This window comes from Pseudorasbora parva, chromosome 5 (assembly GCF_024679245.1).
Source record: "Pseudorasbora parva isolate DD20220531a chromosome 5, ASM2467924v1, whole genome shotgun sequence".
Lineage (NCBI taxonomy): Eukaryota > Metazoa > Chordata > Actinopteri > Cypriniformes > Gobionidae > Pseudorasbora > Pseudorasbora parva.
The window spans coordinates 5,980,821-6,003,666 of record NC_090176.1 but is presented as its reverse complement, the minus strand read 5'-3'; the positions used below and the strand labels follow the sequence as shown (position 1 = coordinate 6,003,666).

The window sequence follows — 22,846 nt, the reverse complement described above, 5'->3', positions numbered from 1 at the left end:
GATACAAGGTAAGGTCAGTAGAGTTAGAGAATGTACTGACCAGAATGAACTTTGTTTCTGTTCTTGCCACCTCGAAAAAACAAACAAATGTCTTATTCTTGCAGAGTATGTTCCAAGCTTGATGAATTAGAGAAGGATCAAAAACAGCTGGATAAAATGTATTCTGACATCAACACTCCCATCGCGGAGTGAGACGTGACGAAGCCACCTTACGTATTTTTACTAAATTAAGGACAATCCAACACTTAGTTATCTACTACCCCATATGAAGAAAAAAAAACTATGTGGTTCATATATGGCAACCATATATCTTCCTTACTTAAATCAGTCAGAATTATCTTATATGTTTAATGTAAGTCCCATATATGTCATACACAAAATCAGACCGTTTATGGCCCATTTCATACTAAAGAGCACACAGAAAACTTGTAGGGGATTTTTGGGTCATGTATGAATACTGCAAAAATATGAGTTTTACATGTAAACAGTATGCAATGGTATATGGTATTAGTAGAAAATACCTGATATTCATATACAAATCATACAAAGTTCTTATACTGAATCATATGCTAGTCAAATTAAAGTCATATAGGATTTATTTACATTTTGTCATTTTTTTAATATCCTTTTCATACAAATTTCATATTTTTTTAATAGGGAAATGGTGGGTTAGCTCTTCAAGTTTATATAATATACATATAAACTACATATAATAATCATACATGTTTTCAGTCAATAGTACAACATCTCTGCATATACTAAACATAAATGATTTCAATCAATGACATACACACATTTGTGATGGAAACACTTTTATTTCAACAAAAAATAAAACACTCAAATTATACTCCACATGAGTAATTTACAATTCCAACTTGATAGCAAACTGAACTTTGCTCAGGAAAAAAACAAAACCCAAAAAACAACAACAAAATACATTGAACACAGTGTCATGGCCATCAATCAAAGATAATTAACGGATTAGTTCACCCCAAAATGAAAATTGACTGATAATTTACTCACCCCCATCTCATCCAAGATGTTCATGTCTTTCTTTCTTCAGTGGAAAAGAAAGTAAGTTTCTTGAAGAAAACATTCCAGGATTGTTCATCATATGATGCTTTTCAATTGCAAACAAAATGTTGAAGGTCCAAATCAATGCAGTTTCTAAGGGCTTCATAGCCTCTGCGTGATCCCAGATGAGGAATATGGTCTTATCTAGTCAAATGATCATTTAAAAAAATGAATATACTTTTTTAACCTTAATTGTTCAACTTGCTCAGCTCTGCAAGGTGCCAAGGATGACATAAGGTGTGTTCGACATCGGCGAGAGTAGCCGAGTGCAGGCGGGGAGGAGCTGCAAACGAAGACGTGAAGTCGGACACTTTCTGCTTCCCACGGTGACGCTTGCACTGCGTTTGCGTCTTTATCACAGCTGAAGTTAAATAAATGCAATATTTCTCAAATACACAGATGTTTCAAATGATATTTTCATCCAATAATTTATATACTGTTTAATAAAGCGTCTATTTGGACAAGATTAAAGTTCAACATATAAACCTACACTATCAATGAAGTGTTGTCAACGGTTTTGATCAGTTTTAGTTTGATAAACATGACAATATAACATCGCGACTACATGAAAAGAGGTTTTATTGTTATAAATAAATGATTTGTGAGCATTAGCGTGACATAAGTTTTAAGAATAAACACGAAACGCATGTGATCACTGTCATACGGCGAATCGGCCAATCGTGGATCAGCTGTCCCTTACGAAACAAAAATATATTGCAATATACTAGAATTTATATTGCAATACATTAGAAAATATATTTCAATGTATCAGAAACTTCCTCATATATTTGAAAATATATAGCAATATATGGATGGACAACCTATTGCTATATATTGATTCATATATTAAAATACATTGATATACAAACAAAACTGAATTATTTAATGTATGTTTATTGAAACAAAGTATTTTTTGTGAGTTAAGCAAGCTCCTGCATATGTTTACAGAGGTTGATTAACAATAGCCCAAATCAGATGGTGCATGACATTCAATATATTTTCTATATTTAGAAAATATTTCTATTAGGGCAGGGACTTTAACGCGTTATTTAAGATTATTTAATTACGTGACTTTAACGCATTAATTATGTGACTTTAACGCGTTAATTAATTACGCAAAAAAAAAATTTTTTTTACCACACTTATTTTTGCACCGCGGAACGTTTTTCAATGAATGAGTTTCGACGGACCAATTATACTGGAACACCAACTAGCGCTCAGGAGTCACGACAACAACAAACCATGTGAACATGAACGAAGCTATGGAACGAAGAAGCTGATGAGACTGCTTTGCTTGGCCCCGTGGATGGGAAATTTTGTTTTAAAAACGAAAGAATGGAAGCGTCGTCAAGAGCATGGTTGTGTGTCGGCATCAGTGCTCGAGCAGCCTCCTGCAGTTCCCCTTGAGAATCTGCAGCGGCTGCATCAGCCGGCTACTCTCGAATCGCTCTCGCAGTACTTTATGAGGCGCCACATAGGATTTAAATCAAACTTCGCTTATCAATACATACATAACACACGTGCATATACACCTATACATTACTCGCATATACATGTATACTATTGGATGTTCAAAATACATATATGAAATACACGTGCACACTAATATGAAATCCATACCAATACATATAATGTTAGTAATGAATGCATACACACTTGTGAATAACTTGCATATACATATAAACTTGACGCACGCATAGACCTATAAATACTCGCATATACACATAAACTTCCATGCATATACACCTATAAATACTCGCATATACACATAAACTTCCATGCATATAGACCTATAAATACTCGCATATACACATAAACTTCCATGCATATACACCTATAAATACTCGCATATACATATAAACTTCCATGCATATACACCTATAAACACTCACATACATATACACTCACTGCACGCAGACACACCTATACTCACTCGCACATACATATAAACTCGATGCGCGTGTACACATCCATAAAACACTCGCGCATACATATAAACTCGATGCGCGCGTACACATCCATAAAACACTCGCGCATACATATAAACTCGATGCGCGCGCACACATCCATAAAACACTCGCACATACATATAAACTCAATGCGCGCGTACACATCCATAAAACACTTGCGCATACATGCAAAATAAAATGTGGGCACAAAACGCCCCTTTCCTCTGATTGGTCAACCAAAGATCAAGCCGCGCCATTCTTATCTCCAGAACTCCGCTCCGCGCAATCTTCATTTATAGGCCTAGCGCTTGCAATACAGATTATTTCAAAGCAGCTTTACAGAAAATATACAAATTAATAGACATAGTTTTTTTGGCTTTACCAACAGCTCTAAGATAAAGTTTATCGAGCTATTAAAGTTCTTGATTGAATCACTTTCGTTGTAAAAATTATTAACTCAAGACGCTTAAATTACATCTTTTTAACTGAAAACAGAACAGAAACAGAAATGTTTAATCCGCTCTTGCCGTTCATTTACATGTTTTAGAAGCTATGAATTAACACATTGAAAAATAAAGCCAGAGATGAATATATATTTCTATATTTATTGCCACCAATTAGCGTCATATATTAATTAGTCAAACAAGGCTACCTTTTTAAAATAGCTATATCTTATTAAATATAGGCATGCCATCTTTTAATTTAAAATCTTACATTTATTCAATACAAATTGGAGTTTGAAACGATATTGTTTCAGCCCAATATCCTGCGCTGCAGAGGTGGCAATGTAGCATCTGAAGTTGCTTATAGATGTATTTACACAATTTAATGCTGAGAGAGTTCTGTACATTCACACAGCAGAGCAAATATATAACCTAATGCAATGACATTAGTTATATGTTTTACACAAAATGCTTTGAATACAGAAATATGAAATAGAATTACAAGATGAAACGAATATTAAATATTGCCAGTAGGTGGCAGCAAGTCACTGCGTTAATGAATGAGTCATTTTGTTCAGTTGATTCGCTCGAACCGCTGATTCATTCAATAATACAAAGGCTGTATGGCTGGCGAGTCACTCAACCGATTTGTTCAAAGACTCGGATTCATTCACGAATTAACTAGGTTACTCTGTGCGCCTTAGTCGCACAATGATCTGGTTTGCTTTAGAAATTAAGCTGGCAGAAAAAATAAAGCATTGTTTTTATTGGACTGCTGATCACTTCACTACAACATTCTCTCTTTTATTAGTCTGGCTGTTTGATGAGAACAAAATTAAATGTAGTTGCACTAAACTCTGTTAATAATCTGTACAAGGATATATATATATTCTGTTGCACAATGCGCGAAGAACTGAAGGCGCGGCTTGATCTTTGGTTGACCAATCAGCGGAAAGGGGCGTTTTGTTCCCGCCCATGTTGAGATCGAATATTCAAGCTGTTTATCCATTTATTTATTTTTTTCCCATTTGGCGGATTAGAACAGAGTGTGATTAAAACAAAAATAAAAATATGAGGGGAAAAAACGACTCGAGGTTTGTTTATTTATTCTCATAGGGAGGGTCGAATATATGATAAATGAATGCTTTTCCATATGGGATGGCAGTGGAGGAAATTTGCAGTGCCCAGGAGTAAAACAAAAAGACATTAACTTTATTTTATCTCACATACTCTTAAATTGCTTTACAAATAACTTTTAGGTGTCTGATTGTATGAAGTCTATTTCTGCCATTTTTTTTCCTGAGTATTTGGGCTGTATTACCTCACATAATTTAATGATAAAATTATATCAGAAATATTTGATTTTACTTGCTCTTTAGATATTTAGATTTCTCTGTTTTAAAATAGGCATATAATGCTAGTTAATATTTCAACATGTCTACAAGCAAAGCAGAATGCACCAAACATCTACCCAATGTTTTTTGGGCAAGCTCTAGTAGCAAACCTGTGCATGAACCTTTTTACTTGTCTTCAATATGACAAATCTGGCCAATTGGAATCAAGAAATATCACACGTGTATAATTTTAAGAACCAATGAGAATCTTCTGGTAGCATAAGCTCCCATTTGGGCAAGTCTGGAGAATCGTGACTGTTAATGAAGAGGGAAGGGATTATCGTTAATTAGCCAAAATCTGTAGAATACAAAAAGACCAAAGGGCAGCATTTCAACAGTGTGACTAGCTGTTGAACAATGGCAGGAAGTTGGTGTGCAGTGCAGTCTCTGGCACTTTGTGTGTGGTTTTGTGCTTTCTGTCATGCTGTTCCACAGTGGAGTAATCTGCCCCAGAATCCTCAAGCTCTGATGTTACAGCAAACTGACCAGCGGCTTCAGAAGCAAGTTGGTCAACAGTTTCCTCAGTGGGTTCAACAACAAGCTAATCAGCAGGTTCAGAAACAAGCTAGTCAACAGTCTTCTCAGTGGGTTCAACAACAAGCTAATCAGCAGGTTCAAAAACAAGCTAGTCAACAGTCTTCTCAGTGGGTTCAGACACAAGCTAATCAGCAGGTTCAGAAACAAGCTAGTCAGCAGTCTCCTCAGTGGGTTCAACAACAAGCTAGTCAACAGATTCAACAGCAGGTTCCTCAGCAGGTTCAGTCTAAGCAGCCAGTGGTGCAGGCAGAGCCCCTTGACAAATGTGCTGTAGCTGATTATGAGCAGATCCAATGTGGCCCAGATGGTATCAGTGCTGCTGACTGTGGAGCGCTCAACTGCTGCTTTAACGGACAGCAGTGTTACTATGGGAAGGCAGGTAAGAGTGTTGAGTCAATTTAAAGGGGTTCATGTTAAACTTCTCTTCAGCAATAACCTGCTCTCTTTGTTCCAGTGACTGTCCAGTGTATAAGAGATGGTCAGTTTGTGGTAGTGGTGGCTAGAGATGTCACACTGCCTCGATTGAGCCTGGATTCAGTCCGTCTCCTGGGTGGAAACGACCCACCTTGCAGTCCTGTGGGATCCACACCTTCCTTTGCTATATACCAGTTCCCTGTCACTGCATGTGGCACGAGCATGATGGTGAGTAGCTGCTTGTGCTTCTGTTCTGCTTGGAATGGACTGGATGCCAACAGTTACTATTTGCAGGAGGACAGTGGATATGTGGTGTATGAAAACAGAATGACCTCCTCGTATGAAGTGGGTGTCGGACCACTTGGTTCCATCACAAGGGACAGCCATTTTGAGTAGGTGACTTATTGTCTAGCATGCATGTTAATCCTTTACAAATGCTACAAGCTCTCTGTTTGTTGTCCAGGCTTCTCTTCCAGTGTAGGTACTCTGGTACTTCTGTGGAAGCTCTGGTTGTGGAGGTCAACACTGTTCCTGCACCTCCACCAGTAGCTGCTTCTGGACCCCTCAGGGTGGAGCTTAGACTGGCAAATGGTCAATGTGTCACCAAAGGCTGTGCAGAAGGCAAGTGTCTGTCCAAGTATGGATGATTTTCTACAACTCCGGTTTCTGTTTAAACGCTGTGTTCTTCCTCAGGGGATGAGGCATACACGTCCTACTACAGTGATGCTGATTATCCGATCACAAAAGTCCTGCGGGAGCCTGTGTTTGTTGAGGTGCGCATGTTGGAGAGGACTGACCCCAACATTGTCCTGATGCTGGGACGTTGCTGGGCAACATCAACCCCCAGTCCACTCAGTCTACCCCAGTGGGACCTTCTGGTCGATGGGTGAGTAAGGCTGGTCTTCATCCATCTAGTGTGCTGTAAGGCCTTTCTGACTGCCCCTTTGCCTTTCAGATGCCCTTACCGGGATGACCGTTACCTGACCACACTGGTTCCGGTGGCTGGATTTTCTGGTCTTCAGTTCCCAACCCACTACAAGCGCTTTGTTGTGAAGATGTTCACATTTGTGGATCCAGCATCACTGGCTCCTCTGCAGGAAACCGTAAGCTCCACAGCCTTGCCTGAACCCTTGATATTAGTCTTTTTTTTTTTAAATGGTGGCTTCTGTGGCTTGACCCTTTTCCCTCTCTGCTAGATCTTCATCCACTGTAGTACAGCGGTGTGCCATCCCTCTTCTGGCTCCTGTGAGCAAAGCTGCGCTAGGAAAAGTGAGTGCTTGCTGTAAACTGACTTCAGGAACCATGAGAATTTGGTTTTTAAATGCCCCTCACAATTCTGCAATTTCTTTTCCAGGAAGAGATGCTGATGTCAAGACCGTCTCCATTGGACAAACTGTGGTGTCTAGTGGAGAAGTTACCCTGGTCATGTGACTTTAATGGTCTTAATAAACATGAAACTCAACAGCAGTGTCTCTTTGGTCTTGCTTTCTGATGCCGTTGGGTTTGCTTTATTGGGTCACTAATCTAAACCAGATTTTATTTGAAATGGGTTGACGTAGAAAGTCCTAAGTACATGTGTAGTCTCATCCTGTCATAATGAGTCAAGGGTCCGTCCATATAAACCTCCCCTGTCCACTTGTGGAACACTTCAAATTGGTGACAGGGATTACCCTCAGTTATCCTCTGTTTAGCTTGGTGGTATGGTTCTGTTCCAGGCAAGAACTCCCTGTGCATTGTAGGTAAGAGCAATGCTGAAGGAGGTTGTATATGAATTATCTGCTAGGCATCGTATTCTTATAGGTAGGTGTAGTCAGCTGATGGCAGCTTGACTGTGACGCGCTAGAACTAATGGGGACTCTGTATAGGAATTTTTCATTGGCAATGAATGGAAATAAGACAGTGGACATGGTCATCAGTGCTAGGAATGAGGGAAAACATTCCCTGTCCTTCAGATTTAATTTAATTGGATAGTTAAGTGCTAGTCTTTATTGGTCAGGTGCAATTGGAAAAGATGTGTCTTAAGATTTTTTTTTTTTAAATGACTTTGCAGCACGAATAGAGATCGGCAGGTCATTCCACCAGGTGGGAACGGTCCAGGAAAATGTCTGAGCGATTTCGTGCCGCTTTGGGATGGAACCATGAGGTGCCGTTCACTCGCAGAACGCAAGCTTCTGGAGGGTGTGTAAGTCTGAGCAGGCGAGTCTAGGTATATTGGTGCAGAGCCAGTCGTTGCTTTGTAGGCAATAACCAGTGCCTTGAATTTGATGCGAGCGGCCATTGGCAACCAGTGCAGTCTGATGAGGAGAGGCGTGACATGCGCTCTCTTCGGCTCGTTAAAGACCACTCTCGCCACTGCATTCTGGATCAGCTGCAAGGGTTTGATAGTGCGTGCTGGAAGGCCAGCTAGAAGAGCATTACAATAATCCAGTCTGGAGAGAACAAGAGCTTGGACCAGGAGTTGTGTAGCCTGTTCTGATAGGAAGGGTCTAATCTTTCTAATGTTGTATAAGGCAAATCTGCAGGACCGGGCAGTTGCAGTAATGTGGTCAGTGAAGTTTAAATGGTCATCTATCACAACTCCAAGGTTCCTGGCTGTCCTGGATGGAGTTATGGTTGATGAACCGAGCTGAATGGAGAAATTTTGATGAAGTGCTGGGTTGGTTGAGACAACAAGTAATTCTGTCTTTGCAAGATTGAGTTGAAGGTGATGCTCCTTCATCCAGTCAGAAATGTCTGTCAGACAGGTAGCGATACGAACACTGACTGTAGGATTATATGGTTGAAGTAGAGAAGTAGAGTTGAGTGTCATTAGCATAGTAGTGATAGGAGAAGCCGTGTTTCTGAATGACAGAGCCTAATGATGACATGTAGATGGAGAAGACAAGTGGTCCAAGCACTGAGCCCTGGGGAACCCCAGCCCAGTAGCTAGATGATGTGACTTAGACACTTCACCTCTCCATGACACCCTGTAGGACCTACCTGAGAGGTAAGACCTGAACCACTGGAGAGCAGTTCCTGAGATCCCCGTCTTCTTAAGTGTTGACTGGAGAATCTGGTGGTTAACTGTGTCAAAAGCCGCAGACAGATCCAGCAGGATGAGCACTGACGATTTGGAAGCTGCTTTTGCCAGTCTCAGTGCCTCAATTGCCGAGAGCAAGGCAGTCTCAGTCGAGTGGCCGCTTTTGAAGCCGGATTGTTTGTTGTCCAGGAGGTTGTTCTGTTCAAGAAACATAGAGAGTTGATTGAACACAACTCGCTCAAGTGTCTTTGCAATGAAAGGCAGAAGGGATACCGGTCTGTAGTTTTCTAAAAGTGCTGGATTCAGAGAGGGTTTCTTAAGCAGTGGGGTTACCCGAGCCTGCTTAAATGCTGTGGGAAAGGTTCCCGTGTGAATAGAAGTGTTGACAATGTGAGTGAGCGCAGGAGTGATTGAAGAAGAAATGGCCTGAAGGAGGTGAGTGGGTATAGGATCAAGTGGACAGGTAGTAGGGTGATTGGAAAGGATGAGTTTAGAAATATCTGCCTCGGAGAGCGGAGAGAAGGATGGAAGCATGTTCGCGTAAGTTGTTGAGATGTGCGTGTCAGTTTGTGGTGAGGAGAGCTGGTTGCTGATGAGAGAGGTTTTGTTTGTGAAATATGATGCAAAGTCATCAGCTGTAAGAGTTGATGAAGGAGGGGGAGGAGAAGGACAATGGAGGGAGGAGAATGTTTTACATGTAAACAGTATGCAATGGTATATGGTATTAGTAGAAAATACCTGATATTCATATACAAATCATACAAAGTTCTTATACTGAATCATATGCTAGTCAAATTAAAGTCATATAGGATTTATTTACATTTTGTCATTTTTTTTATATCCTTTTCATACAAATTTCATATTTTTTAATAGGGAAATGGTGGGTTAGCTCTTCAAGTTTATATAATATACATATAAACTACATATAATCATACATGTTTTCAGTCAATAGTACAACATCTCTGCATATACTAAACATATATGATTTCAATCAATGACATACACACATTTGTGATGGAAACACTTTTATTTCAACACAAAATGAAACACTCAAATTATACTCCACATGAGTAATTTACAATTCCAACTTGATAGCAAACTGAACTTTGCTCAGGAAAAAAACAAAACCCAAAAAACAACAACAAAATACATTGAACACAGTGTCATGGCCATCAATCAAAGATAATTAACGGATTAGTTCACCCCAAAATGAAAATTGACTGATAATTTACTCACCCCCATCTCATCCAAGATGTTCATGTCTTTCTTTCTTCAGTGGAAAAGAAAGTAAGTTTCTTGAAGAAAACATTCCAGGATTGTTCATCATATGATGCTTTTCAATTGCAAACAAAATGTTGAAGGTCCAAATCAATGCAGTTTCTAAGGGCTTCATAGCCTCTGCGTGATCCCAGATGAGGAATATGGTCTTATCTAGTCAAATGATCATTTAAAAAAATGAATATACTTTTTTAACCTTAATTGTTCAACTTGCTCAGCTCTGCGAGGTGCCAAGGATGACATAAGGTGTGTTCGACATCGGCGAGAGTAGCCGAGTGCAGGCGGGGAGGAGCTGCAAACGAAGACGTGAAGTCGGACACTTTCTGCTTCCCACGGTGACGCTTGCACTGCGTTTGCGTCTTTATCACAGCTGAAGTTAAATAAATGCAATATTTCTCAAATACACAGATGTTTCAAATGATATTTTCATCCAATAATTTATATACTGTTTAATAAAGCGTCTATTTGGACAAGATTAAAGTTCAACATATAAACCTACACTATCAATGAAGTGTTGTCAACGGTTTTGATCAGTTTTAGTTTGATAAACATGACAATATAACATTGCGACTACATGAAAAGAGGTTTTATTGTTATAAATAAATGATTTGTGAGCATTAGCGTGACATAAGTTTTTAGAATAAACACGAAACGCATGTGATCACTGTCATACGGCGAATCGGCCAATCGTGGATCAGCTGTGTCGGCATCAGCGCTCGAGCAGCCTCCTGCAGTTCCCCTTGAGAATCTGCAGCGGCTGCATCAGCCGGCTACTCTCGAATCGCTCTCGCGGTACTTTGTTGACATACGTCACAGTCACAGGTTTATGGACTATTGTATGCGACTAAACCTTATCAGTAGCAAGCAAAACGGTTTTGCACGTCAGAGTAGTGTAACGTTATACATAGAACAACAATGGAGTAACCGTTAGCGCATTTGAATGACGAAGCACGCGATCGTGTCGTTTACTGATGTTTACTCACGTGACGATAGCCGACAGCACAGACATTTGAAGCAGTTTTACTCACCGGCTGCTTCCAAAGCAGGACCGAACCTTTATCGCTGGGACCGCTCCGTCAAAAACACACTTCTTTGGTATGATTGGCGGATGTCCTGTAACAGCAGTGACCGTGGAAATCTGCAATGTTGTGAAGCTTCCCGTCATTTCTGCGTTCAAATCGGTTCAAATGCAGCGCTGCCTTCCCAGAATGCTGAGCTGAAGCGTTGAAGTCGTTTGACGTCACCCATAGGAATAAAGTGGAGCGCGGCGCGTCATAAGTGTTCACGGACGACTGGATCTGCAGCTGAGCGAGTGTTTATGGCCGTGCATTTCCTCTCTCGCTCTAGTCACGCGCGCGCGCGCACCTTACCGGGAGAAGAGCCCGTACGGCCCATACAAGGACCTTCCGCTCTTATTAACGTCAAACCGAGCCATTTATCCTGTATATTTTTAATATGTAGTTAAATAATTTAATATATTTATCATTCACATATATAAGGAAATATTTTCTTTGCGTTAGGGTTACCCATTTTTGTTCGTTTTTCTTGCTAAATAATTTACTAAAGTAAAATCTCACTGTTTTGCAGGGGTTGTATTTAACACAATCCAGCATATATATTTTTTAACAGTGTAGGACATATATGATTGAAAATATATTAATATTGTGCAATTTGTATATGTGGTTTTTGCAGCATATATGATCCGTATAGTATTCTGTTGGAACATATAAGAATCACACATGTTTTTAGCAAAACTTTTCCATCGGTACGGCAGCGGAGGAAATTTGCAGTGCCCAGGAGTAAAACAAAAAGACATTAACTTTATTTTATCTCACATACTCTTAAATTGCTTTACAAATAACTTTTAGGTGTCTGATTGTATGAAGTCTATTTCTGCCATTTTTTTTTCCTGCGTATTTGGGCTGTATTACCTCACATAATTTAATGATAATATTATATCAGAAATATTTGATTTTACTTGCTCTTTAGATATTTAGATTTCTCTGTTTTAAAATAGGTATATAATGCTAGTTAATATTTCAACATGTCTACAAGCAAAGCAGAATGCACCAAACATCTACCCAAAGTATTTTGGGCAAGCTCTAGTAGCAAACCTGTGCATGAACCTTTTTACTTGTCTTCAATATGACAAATCTGGCCAATTGGAATCAAGAAATATCACACGTGTATAATTTTAAGAACCAATGAGAATCTTCTGGTAGCATAAGCTCCCATTTGGGCAAGTCTGGAGAATCGTGACTGTTAATGAAGAGGGAAGGGATTATCGTTAATTAGCCAAAATCTGTAGAATACAAAAAGACCAAAGGGCAGCATTTCAACAGTGTGACTAGCTGTTGAACAATGGCAGGAAGTCGGTGTGCAGTGCAGTCTCTGGCACTTTGTGTGTGGTTTTGTGCTTTCTGTCATGCTGTTCCACAGTGGAGTAATCTGCCCCAGAATCCTCAAGCTCTGATGTTACAGCAAACTGACCAGCGGCTTCAGAAGCAAGTTGGTCAACAGTTTCCTCAGTGGGTTCAACAACAAGCTAATCAGCAGGTTCAGAAACAAGCTAGTCAACAGTCTTCTCAGTGGGTTCAACAACAAGCTAATCAGCAGGTTCAAAAACAAGCTAGTCAACAGTCTTCTCAGTGGGTTCAGACACAAGCTAATCAGCAGGTTCAGAAACAAGCTAGTCAACAGTCTCCTCAGTGGGTTCAACAACAAGCTAGTCAACAGATTCAACAGCAGGTTCAGTCTAAGCAGCCAGTGGTGCAGGCAGAGCCCCTTGACAAATGTGCTGTAGCTGATTATGAGCAGATCCAATGTGGCCCAGATGGTATCAGTGCTGCTGACTGTGGAGCGCTCAACTGCTGCTTTAACGGACAGCAGTGTTACTATGGGAAGGCAGGTAAGAGTGTTGAGTCAATTTAAAGGGGTTCATGTTAAACTTCTCTTCAGCAATAACCTGCTCTCTTTGTTCCAGTGACTGTCCAGTGTATAAGAGATGGTCAGTTTGTGGTAGTGGTGGCTAGAGATGTCACACTGCCTCGATTGAGCCTGGATTCAGTCCGTCTCCTGGGTGGAAGCGACCCACCTTGCAGTCCTGTGGGATCCACACCTTCCTTTGCTATATACCAGTTCCCTGTCACTGCATGTGGCACGAGCATGATGGTGAGTAGCTGCTTGTGCTTCTGTTCTGCTTGGAATGGACTGGATGCCAACAGTTACTATTTGCAGGAGGACAGTGGATATGTGGTGTATGAAAACAGAATGACCTCCTCGTATGAAGTGGGTGTCGGACCACTTGGTTCCATCACAAGGGACAGCCATTTTGAGTAGGTGACTTATTGTCTAGCATGCATGTTAATCCTTTACAAATGCTACAAGCTCTCTGTTTGTTGTCCAGGCTTCTCTTCCAGTGTAGGTACTCTGGTACTTCTGTGGAAGCTCTGGTTGTGGAGGTCAACACTGTTCCTGCACCTCCACCAGTAGCTGCTTCTGGACCCCTCAGGGTGGAGCTTAGACTGGCAAATGGTCAATGTGTCACCAAAGGCTGTGCAGAAGGCAAGTGTCTGTCCAAGTATGGATGATTTTCTACAACTCCAGTTTCTGTTTAAACGCTGTGTTCTTCCTCAGGGGATGAGGCGTACACGTCCTACTACAGTGATGCTGATTATCCGATCACAAAAGTCCTGCGGGAGCCTGTGTTTGTTGAGGTGCGCATGTTGGAGAGGACTGACCCCAACATTGTCCTGATGCTGGGACGTTGCTGGGCAACATCAACCCCCAGTCCACTCAGTCTACCCCAGTGGGACCTTCTGGTCGATGGGTGAGTGAGGCTGGTCTTCATCCATCTAGTGTGCCGAAAGGCCTTTCTGACTGCCCCTTTGCCTTTCAGATGCCCTTACCGGGATGACCGTTACCTGACCACACTGGTTCCTGTGGCTGGATTTTCTGGTCTTCAGTTCCCAACCCACTACAAGCGCTTTGTTGTGAAAATGTTCACATTTGTGGATCCAGCATCACTGGCTCCTCTGCAGGAAACCGTAAGCTCCACAGCCTTGCCTGAACCCTTGATATTAGTCTTTTTTTTTTTTTTAAACGGTGGCTTCTGTGGCTTGACCCTTTTCCCTCTTTGCTAGATCTTCATCCACTGTAGTACAGCGGTGTGCCATCCCTCTTCTGGCTCCTGTGAGCAAAGCTGCGCTAGGAAAAGTGAGTTCTTGCTGTGTACTGACTTCAGGAACCATGAGAATTTGGTTTTTAAATGCCCCTCACAATTCTGCAATTTCTCTTCCAGGAAGAGATGCTGATGTCAAGACCGTCTCCATTGGACAAACTGTGGTGTCTAGTGGAGAAGTTACCCTGGTCATGTGACTTTAATGGTCTTAATAAACATGAAACTCAACAGCAGTGTCTCTTTGGTCTTGCTTTCTGATGCCGTTGGGTTTGCTTTATTGGGTCACTAATCTAAACCGGATTTTATTTGAAATGGGTTGACTTAGAAAGTCCTAAGTACATGTGTAGTCTCATCCTGTCATAATGAGTCAAGGGTCTGTCCTTATAACCCTCCCCTGTCCATTTGTGGAACACTTCAAATTGGTGGCAGGGATTATCCTCTATATTTAGCATATAGTTTAGCTTGGTGGTATGGTTCTGTTCCAGGCAAGAACTCCCTGTGCATTGTAGGTAAGAGCTCTCCAAGCACATGTCATGAAAGCCATAAGTGTGCTGCTGATATCAAAGCCTTAAGCAACCAGCATGATCTGATGCCCTTCCTCAGACAACCACATTGGACTAATTGGCTCTGGAGAAATGTGATTGTGGCAGACAATGCTGAAGGAGGTTGTATATGAATGCTCTGCTAGGCATCGTATTCTTATAGGTAGGTGTAGTCAGCTCATGCCAGCTTGACTAATGTGACCCGCTAGAACTAATGGGGACTCTGTATAGGAATTTTTCATTGGCAATGAATGGAAATAAGACAGTGGACATGGTCATCAGTGCTAGGAATGAGGAAAACATTCCCTGTCCTTCAGAATTAATTCAATTTAATTGGTTAGTTAAGTGCTAGCCTTTATTGGTCAGGTGCAATTGGAAAAGATGTGTCTTAAGATTTTTTTTTTAAATGCCTTTGCTGCACTAATAGAGATCGGCAGGTCATTCCACCAGGTGGGAACGGTCCAGGAAAATGTCTGAGCGATTTCGTGTCCCTTTGGGATGGAACCATGAGGCGCCGTTCACTCGCAGAACGCAAGCTTCTGGAGGGTGTGCAAGTCTGAACAGGCGAGTCTAGGTATATTGGTGCCGAGCCAGTCGTTGCTTTGTAGGCAATAACCAGTGCCTTGAATTTGATGCGAGCGGCCATTGGCAACCAGTGCAGTCTGATGAGGAGAGGCGTGACATGCGCTTTCTTCGGCTCGTTAAAGACCACTCTCGCCGCTGCATTCTGGATCAGCTGCAAGGGTTTGATAGTGCATGCTGGAAGGCCAGCTAGAAGAGCATTACAATAGTCCAGTCTGGAGAGAACAAGAGCTTGGATCAGGAGTTTTGTAGCCTGTTCTGATAGGAAGGGTCTAATCTTTCTAATGTTGTATAAGGCAAATCTGCAGGACCGGGCTGTTGCAGTAATGTGGTCAGTGAAGTTTAAATGGTCATCTATCACAACTCCAAGGTTCCTGGCTGTCCTGGATGGAGTTATGGTTGATGAACCGAGCTGAATGGAGAAATTTTGATGAAGTGCTGGGTTGGTTGAGACGACAAGTAATTCTGTCTTTGCAAGATTGAGTTGAAGGTGATGCTCCTTCATCCAGTCAGAAATGTCTGTCAGACAGGCAGCGATACGAACACTGACTGTAGGATCATATGGTTGAAATGAGATGTAGAGTTGAGTGTCATTAGCATAGCAGTGATAGGAGAAGCCATGTTTCTGAATGACAGAGCCTAATGATGACATGTAGATGGAGAAGAGAAGTGGTCCAAGCACTGAGCCCTGGGGAACCCCAGTCGCTAGATGATGTGACTTAGACACTTCACCTCTCCATGACACCCAGTAGGACCTACCTGAGAGGTAAGACCTGAACCACTGGAGAGCAGTTCCTGAGATCCCTGTCTTCTTAAGTGTTGACAGGAGGATCTGGTGGTTAACTGTGTCAAAAGCCGCAGACAGATCCAGCAGGATGAGCACTGACGATTTGGAAGCTGCTTTTGCCAGTCTCAGTGCCTCAATTGCCGAGAGCAAGGCAGTCTCAGTCGAGTGGCCGCTTTTGAAGCCGGATTGTTTGTTGTCCAGGAGGTTGTTCTGTTCAAGAAACATAGAGAGTTGATTGAACACAACTCGCTCAAGTGTCTTTGCAATGAAAGGCAGAAGGGATACCGGTCTGTAGTTTTCTAAAAGTGCTGGATTCAGAGAGGGTTTCTTAAGCAGTGGGGTTACCCGAGCCTGCTTAAATGCTGTGGGAAAGGTTCCCGTGTGAATAGAAGTGTTGACAATGTGAGTGAGCGCAGGAGTGATTGAAGAAGAAATGGCCTGAAGGAGGTGAGTGGGTATAGGATCAAGTGGACAGGTAGTAGGGTGATTGGAATGGATGAGTTTAGAAATATCTGCCTCGGAGAGCGGAGAGAAGGATGGAAGCATGTTCGCGTTAGTTGTTGAGATGTGCGTGTCAGTTTGTGGTGAGGAGAGCTGGTTGCTGATGAGAGAGGTTTTGTTTGTGAAATATGATGCAAAGTCATCAGCTGTAAGAGTTGATGAAGGAGGGGGAGGAGAAGGACAATGGAGGGAGGAGAATGTTTTAAAGAGTGCAGAGCAATTGTTGATTTTGTTGTGGTAGTATGTCGTTTTAGCCGTGGAGACATTTGTAGAGAAAGAAGAGACTGATACAAGGTAAGGTCAGTAGAGTTAGAGAATGTACTGACCAGAATGAACTTTGTTCCTGTTCTTGCCACCTCGAAAAAACAAACAAATGTCTTATTCTTGCAGAGTATGTTCCAAGCTTGATGAGTTAGAGAAGGATCAAAAACAGCTGGATAAAATGTATTCTGACATCAACACTCCCATCGCGGAGTGAGACGTGACGAAGCCACCTTACGTATTTTTACTAAATTAAGGACAATCCAACACTTAGTTATCTACTACAACCATATGAAGAAAAAAAAACTATGTGGTTCATTTATGGCAACCATATATCTTCCTTACTTAAATCAGTCAGAATTATCTTATATGTTTAATGTAAGTGCCATATATGTCATACACAAAATCAGACCGTTTATGGCCCATTTCATACTAAAGAGCACACAGAAAACTTGTATGGGATTTTTGGGTCATGTATGAATACTGCAAAAATATGAGTTTTACATGTAAACAGTATGCAATGGTATATGGTATTAGTAGAAAATACCTGATATTCATATACAAATCATACAAAGTTCTTATACTGAATCTTTTGCTAGTCAAATTAAAGTCATATAGGATTTATTTACATTTTGTCATTTTTTTTATATCCTTTTCATACAAATTTCATATTTTTTAATAGGGAAATGGTGGGTTAGCTCTTCAAGTTTATATAATATACATATAAACTACATATAATAATCATACATGTTTTCAGTCAATAGTACAACATCTCTGCATATACTAAACATATATGATTTCAATCAATGACATACACACATTTGTGATGGAAACACTTTTATTTCAACACAAAATGAAACACTCAAATTATACTCCACATGAGTAATTTACAATTCCAACTTGATAGCAAACTGAACTTTGCTCAGGAAAAAAACAAAACCCAAAAAACAACAACAAAATACATTGAACACAGTGTCATGGCCATCAATCAAAGATAATTAACGGATTAGTTCACCCCAAAATGAAAATTGACTGATAATTTACTCACCCCCATCTCATCCAAGATGTTCATGTCTTTCTTTCTTCAGTGGAAAAGAAAGTACGTTTCTTGAAGAAAACATTCCAGGATTGTTCATCATATGATGCTTTTCAATTGCAAACAAAATGTTGAAGGTCCAAATCAATGCAGTTTCTAAGGGCTTCATAGCCTCTGCGTGATCCCAGATGAGGAATATGGTCTTATCTAGTCAAATGATCATTTAAAAAATGAATATACTTTTTTAACCTTAATTGTTCAACTTGCTCAGCTCTGCGAGATGCCAAGGATGACATAAGGTGTGTTCGACATCGGCGAAAGTAGCCGAGTGCAGGCGGGGAGGAGCTGCAAACGAAGACGTGAAGTCGGACACTTTCTGCTTCCCACGGTGACGCTTGCACTGCGTTTGCGTCTTTATCACAGCTGAAGTTAAATAAATGCAATATTTCTCAAATACACAGATGTTTCAAATGATAATTTCATCCAATAATTTATATACTGTTTAATAAAGCGTCTATTTGGACAAGATTAAAGTTCAACATATAAACCTACACTATCAATGAAGTGTTGTCAACGGTTTTTATCAGTTTTAGTTTGATAAACATGACAATATAACATCGCGACTACATGAAAAGAGGTTTTATTGTTATAAATAAATGATTTGTGAGCATTAGCGTGACATAAGTTTTTAGAATAAACACGAAACGCATGTGATCACTGTCATATGGCGAATCGGCCAATCGTGGATCAGCTGTGTCGGCATCAGCGCTCGAGCAGCCTCCTGCAGTCCCCCTTGAGAATCTGCAGCGGCTGCATCAGCCGGCTACTCTCGAATCGCTCTCGCGGTACTTTGTTGACATACGTCACAGTCACAGGTTTATGGACTATTGTATGCGACTAAACCTTATCAGTAGCAAGCAAAACGGTTTTGCACGTCAGAGTAGTGTAACGTTATACATAGAACAACAATGGAGTAACCGTTAGCGCATTTGAATGACGAAGCACGCGATCGTGTCGTTTACTGATGTTTACTCACGTGACGATAGCCGACAGCACAGACATTTGAAGCAGTTTTACTCACCGGCTGCTTCCAAAGCAGGACCGAACCTTTATCGCTGGAACCGCTCCGTCAAAAACACACTTCTTTGGTATGATTGGCAGATGTCCTGTAACAGCAGTGACCGTGGAAATCTGCAATGTTGTGAAGCTTCCCGTCATTTCTGCGTTCAAATCGGTTCAAATGCAGCGCTGCCTTCCCAGAATGCTGAGCTGAAGCGTTGAAGTCGCTTGACGTCACCCATAGGAATAAAGTGGAGCGCGGCGCGTCATAAGTGTTCACGGACGACTGGATCTGCAGCTGAGCGATTGTTTATGGCCGTGCATTTCCTCTCTCGCTCTAGTCACGCGCGCGCGCGCACCTTACCGGGAGAAGAGCCCGTACGGCCCATACAAGGACCTTCCGCTCTTATTAACGTCAAACCGAGCCATTTATCCTGTATATTTTTAATATGTAGTTAAATAATTTAATATATTTATCATTCACATATATAAGGAAATATTTTCTTTGCGTTAGGGTTACCCATTTTTGTTCGTTTTTCTTGCTAAATAATTTACTAAAGTAAAATCTCACTGTTTTGCAGGGGTTGTATTTAACACAATCCAGCATATATATTTTTTTACAGTGTAGGACATATATGATTGAAAATATATTAATATTGTGCAATTTGTATATGTGGTTTTTGCAGCATATATGATCCGTATAGTATTCTGTTGGAACATATAAGAATCACACATGTTTTTAGCAAAACTTTTCCATATGGGACGGCAGCGGAGGAAATTTGCAGTGCCCAGGAGTAAAACAAAAAGACATTAACTTTATTTTATCTCACATACTCTTAAATTGCTTTACAAATAACTTTTAGGTGTCTGATTGTATGAAGTCTATTTCTGCCATTTTTTTTCCTGAGTATTTGGGCTGTATTACCTCACATAATTTAATGATAATATTATATCAGAAATATTTGATTTTACTTGCTCTTTAGATATTTAGATTTCTCTGTTTTAAAATAGGTATATAATGCTAGTTAATATTTCAACATGTCTACAAGCAAAGCAGAATGCACCAAACATCTACCCAAAGTATTTTGGGCAAGCTCTAGTAGCAAACCTGTGCATGAACCTTTTTACTTGTCTTCAATATGACAAATCTGGCCAATTGGAATCAAGAAATATCACACGTGTATAATTTTAAGAACCAATGAGAATCTTCTGGTAGCATAAGCTCCCATTTGGGCAAGTCTGGAGAATCGTGACTGTTAATGAAGAGGGAAGGGATTATCGTTAATTAGCCAAAATCTGTAGAATACAAAAAGACCAAAGGGCAGCATTTCAACAGTGTGACTAGCTGTTGAACAATGGCAGGAAGTCGGTGTGCAGTGCAGTCTCTGGCACTTTGTGTGTGGTTTTGTGCTTTCTGTCATGCTGTTCCACAGTGGAGTAATCTGCCCCAGAATCCTCAAGCTCTGATGTTACAGCAAACTGACCAGCGGCTTCAGAAGCAAGTTGGTCAACAGTTTCCTCAGTGGGTTCAACAACAAGCTAATCAGCAGGTTCAGAAACAAGCTAGTCAACAGTCTTCTCAGTGGGTTCAGACACAAGCTAATCAGCAGGTTCAGAAACAAGCTAGTCAACAGTCTCCTCAGTGGGTTCAGACACAAGCTAATCAGCAGGTTCAGAAACAAGCTAGTCAACAGTCTCCTCAATGGGTTCAACAACAAGCTAGTCAACAGATTCAACAGCAGGTTCAGTCTAAGCAGCCAGTGGTGCAGGCAGAGCCCCTTGACAAATGTGCTGTAGCTGATTATGAGCAGATCCAATGTGGCCCAGATGGTATCAGTGCTGCTGACTGTGGAGCGCTCAACTGCTGCTTTAACGGACAGCAGTGTTACTATGGGAAGGCAGGTAAGAGTGTTGAGTCAATTTAAAGGGGTTCATGTTAAACTTCTCTTCAGCAATAACCTGCTCTCTTTGTTCCAGTGACTGTCCAGTGTATAAGAGATGGTCAGTTTGTGGTAGTGGTGGCTAGAGATGTCACACTGCCTCGATTGAGCCTGGATTCAGTCCGTCTCCTGGGTGGAAACGACCCACCTTGCAGTCCTGTGGGATCCACACCTTCCTTTGCTATATACCAGTTCCCTGTCACTGCATGTGGCACGAGCATGATGGTGAGTAGCTGCTTGTGCTTCTGTTCTGCTTGGAATGGACTGGATGCCAACAGTTACTATTTGCAGGAGGACAGTGGATATGTGGTGTATGAGAACCGAATGACCTCCTCGTATGAAGTGGGTGTCGGACCACTTGGTTCCATCACAAGGGACAGCCATTTTGAGTAGGTGACTTATTGTCTAGCATGCATGTTAATCCTTTACAAATGCTACAAGCTCTCTGTTTGTTGTCCAGGCTTCTCTTCCAGTGTAGGTACTCTGGTACTTCTGTGGAAGCTCTGGTTGTGGAGGTCAACACTGTTCCTGCACCTCCACCAGTAGCTGCTTCTGGACCCCTCAGGGTGGAGCTTAGACTGGCAAATGGTCAATGTGTCACCAAAGGCTGTGCAGAAGGCAAGTGTCTGTCCAAGTATGGATGATTTTCTACAACTCCGGTTTCTGTTTAAACGCTGTGTTCTTCCTCAGGGGATGAGGCGTACACATCCTACTACAGTGATGCTGATTATCCGATCACAAAAGTCCTGCGGGAGCCTGTGTTTGTTGAGGTGCGCATGTTGGAGAGGACTGACCCCAACATTGTCCTGATGCTGGGACGTTGCTGGGCAACATCAACCCCCAGTCCACTCAGTCTACCCCAGTGGGACCTTCTGGTCGATGGGTGAGTAAGGCTGGTCTTCATCCATCTAGTGTGCTGTAAGGCCTTTCTGACTGCCCCTTTGCCTTTCAGATGCCCTTACCGGGATGACCGTTACCTGACCACACTGGTTCCGGTGGCTGGATTTTCTGGTCTTCAGTTCCCAACCCACTACAAGCGGTTTGTTGTGAAGATGTTCACATTTGTGGATCCAGCATCACTGGCTCCTCTGCAGGAAACCGTAAGCTCCACAGCCTTGCCTGAACCCTTGATATTAGTTTTTTTTTTTTTTTTTAAATGGTGGCTTCTGTGGCTTGACCCTTTTTCCCTCTCTGCTAGATCTTCATCCACTGTAGTACAGCGGTGTGCCATCCCTCTTCTGGCTCCTGTGAGCAAAGCTGTGCTAGGAAAAGTGAGTGCTTGCTGTAAACTGACTTCAGGAACCATGAGAATTTGGTTTTTAAATGCCCCTCACAATTCTGCAATTTTTTTTTCCAGGAAGAGATGCTGATGTCAAGACCGTCTCCATTGGACAAACTGTGGTGTCTAGTGGAGAAGTTACCCTGGTCATGTGACTTTAATGGTCTTAATAAACATGAAACTCAACAGCAGTGTCTCTTTGGTCTTGCTTTCTGATGCCGTTGGGTTTGCTTTATTGGGTCACTAATCTAAACCAGATTTTATTTGTTGACTTAGAAAGTCCCAAGTACATGTGTAGTCTCATCCTGTCATAATGAGTCAAGGGTCTGTCCATATAAACCTCCCCTGTCCACTTGTGGAACACTTCAAATTGGTGACAGGGATTACCCTCAGTTATCCTCTATATTTAGCATATAGTTTAGCTTGGTGGTATGGTTCTGTTCCAGGCAAGAACTCCCTGTGCATTGTAGGTAAGAGCAATGCTGAAGGAGGTTGTATATGAATGCTCTGCTAGGCATCGTATTCTTATAGGTAGGTGTAGTCAGCTGATGGCAGCTTGACTGTGACGCGC

At 41.5% G+C, this 22,846-nt stretch overlaps 3 protein-coding genes across 3 annotated transcripts; all 3 read left to right on the top strand.

The window, feature by feature from the left end:
* Nucleotides 1-5,178: 5,178 nt before the first annotated feature.
* LOC137075930 (zona pellucida sperm-binding protein 4-like) lies at nt 5,179-7,273 on the top strand. The gene is made up of 8 exons (XM_067444878.1): nt 5,179-5,776; nt 5,852-6,039; nt 6,106-6,203; nt 6,275-6,432; nt 6,505-6,697; nt 6,767-6,914; nt 7,008-7,080; nt 7,166-7,273. Exons 1-8 carry the CDS (start codon nt 5,218-5,220, stop codon nt 7,240-7,242), a joined length of 1,494 nt encoding a protein of 497 aa, XP_067300979.1. The 5' UTR covers nt 5,179-5,217; the 3' UTR covers nt 7,243-7,273.
* A 5,168-nt stretch (nt 7,274-12,441) lies between these two features.
* On the top strand, nt 12,442-14,516 carry LOC137075929 (zona pellucida sperm-binding protein 4-like). The gene is made up of 8 exons (XM_067444877.1): nt 12,442-13,016; nt 13,092-13,279; nt 13,346-13,443; nt 13,515-13,672; nt 13,745-13,937; nt 14,007-14,154; nt 14,251-14,323; nt 14,409-14,516. Exons 1-8 carry the CDS (start codon nt 12,470-12,472, stop codon nt 14,483-14,485), a joined length of 1,482 nt encoding a protein of 493 aa, XP_067300978.1. The 5' UTR covers nt 12,442-12,469; the 3' UTR covers nt 14,486-14,516.
* Nucleotides 14,517-20,382: 5,866 nt separating this feature from the next.
* Nucleotides 20,383-22,461, top strand: LOC137075928 (zona pellucida sperm-binding protein 4-like). Its single transcript, XM_067444876.1, has 8 exons — nt 20,383-20,958; nt 21,034-21,221; nt 21,288-21,385; nt 21,457-21,614; nt 21,687-21,879; nt 21,949-22,096; nt 22,195-22,267; nt 22,354-22,461. Exons 1-8 carry the CDS (start codon nt 20,412-20,414, stop codon nt 22,428-22,430), a joined length of 1,482 nt encoding a protein of 493 aa, XP_067300977.1. The 5' UTR covers nt 20,383-20,411; the 3' UTR covers nt 22,431-22,461.
* Nucleotides 22,462-22,846: the final 385 nt, after the last annotated feature.

Excerpts from the sequence above, each read along its gene's own strand:
- LOC137075930 (XM_067444878.1), top strand. The coding sequence starts at position 5,218 with ATGGCAGGAAGTTGGTGTGCAGTGCAGTCTCTGGCACTTTGTGTGTGG. Across the intron at positions 6,915-7,007 it reads TGGCTCCTCTGCAGGAAACC|ATCTTCATCCACTGTAGTAC; the intron begins GTAAGCTCCACA and ends CCTCTCTGCTAG. Across the intron at positions 7,081-7,165 it reads GCAAAGCTGCGCTAGGAAAA|GAAGAGATGCTGATGTCAAG; the intron begins GTGAGTGCTTGC and ends TTTCTTTTCCAG.
- LOC137075929 (XM_067444877.1), top strand. The coding sequence starts at position 12,470 with ATGGCAGGAAGTCGGTGTGCAGTGCAGTCTCTGGCACTTTGTGTGTGG. Across the intron at positions 13,280-13,345 it reads CATGTGGCACGAGCATGATG|GAGGACAGTGGATATGTGGT; the intron begins GTGAGTAGCTGC and ends TACTATTTGCAG. Across the intron at positions 14,324-14,408 it reads GCAAAGCTGCGCTAGGAAAA|GAAGAGATGCTGATGTCAAG; the intron begins GTGAGTTCTTGC and ends TTTCTCTTCCAG.
- LOC137075928 (XM_067444876.1), top strand. The coding sequence starts at position 20,412 with ATGGCAGGAAGTCGGTGTGCAGTGCAGTCTCTGGCACTTTGTGTGTGG. Across the intron at positions 21,615-21,686 it reads CACCAAAGGCTGTGCAGAAG|GGGATGAGGCGTACACATCC; the intron begins GCAAGTGTCTGT and ends GTTCTTCCTCAG. Across the intron at positions 21,880-21,948 it reads TGGGACCTTCTGGTCGATGG|ATGCCCTTACCGGGATGACC; the intron begins GTGAGTAAGGCT and ends TTTGCCTTTCAG.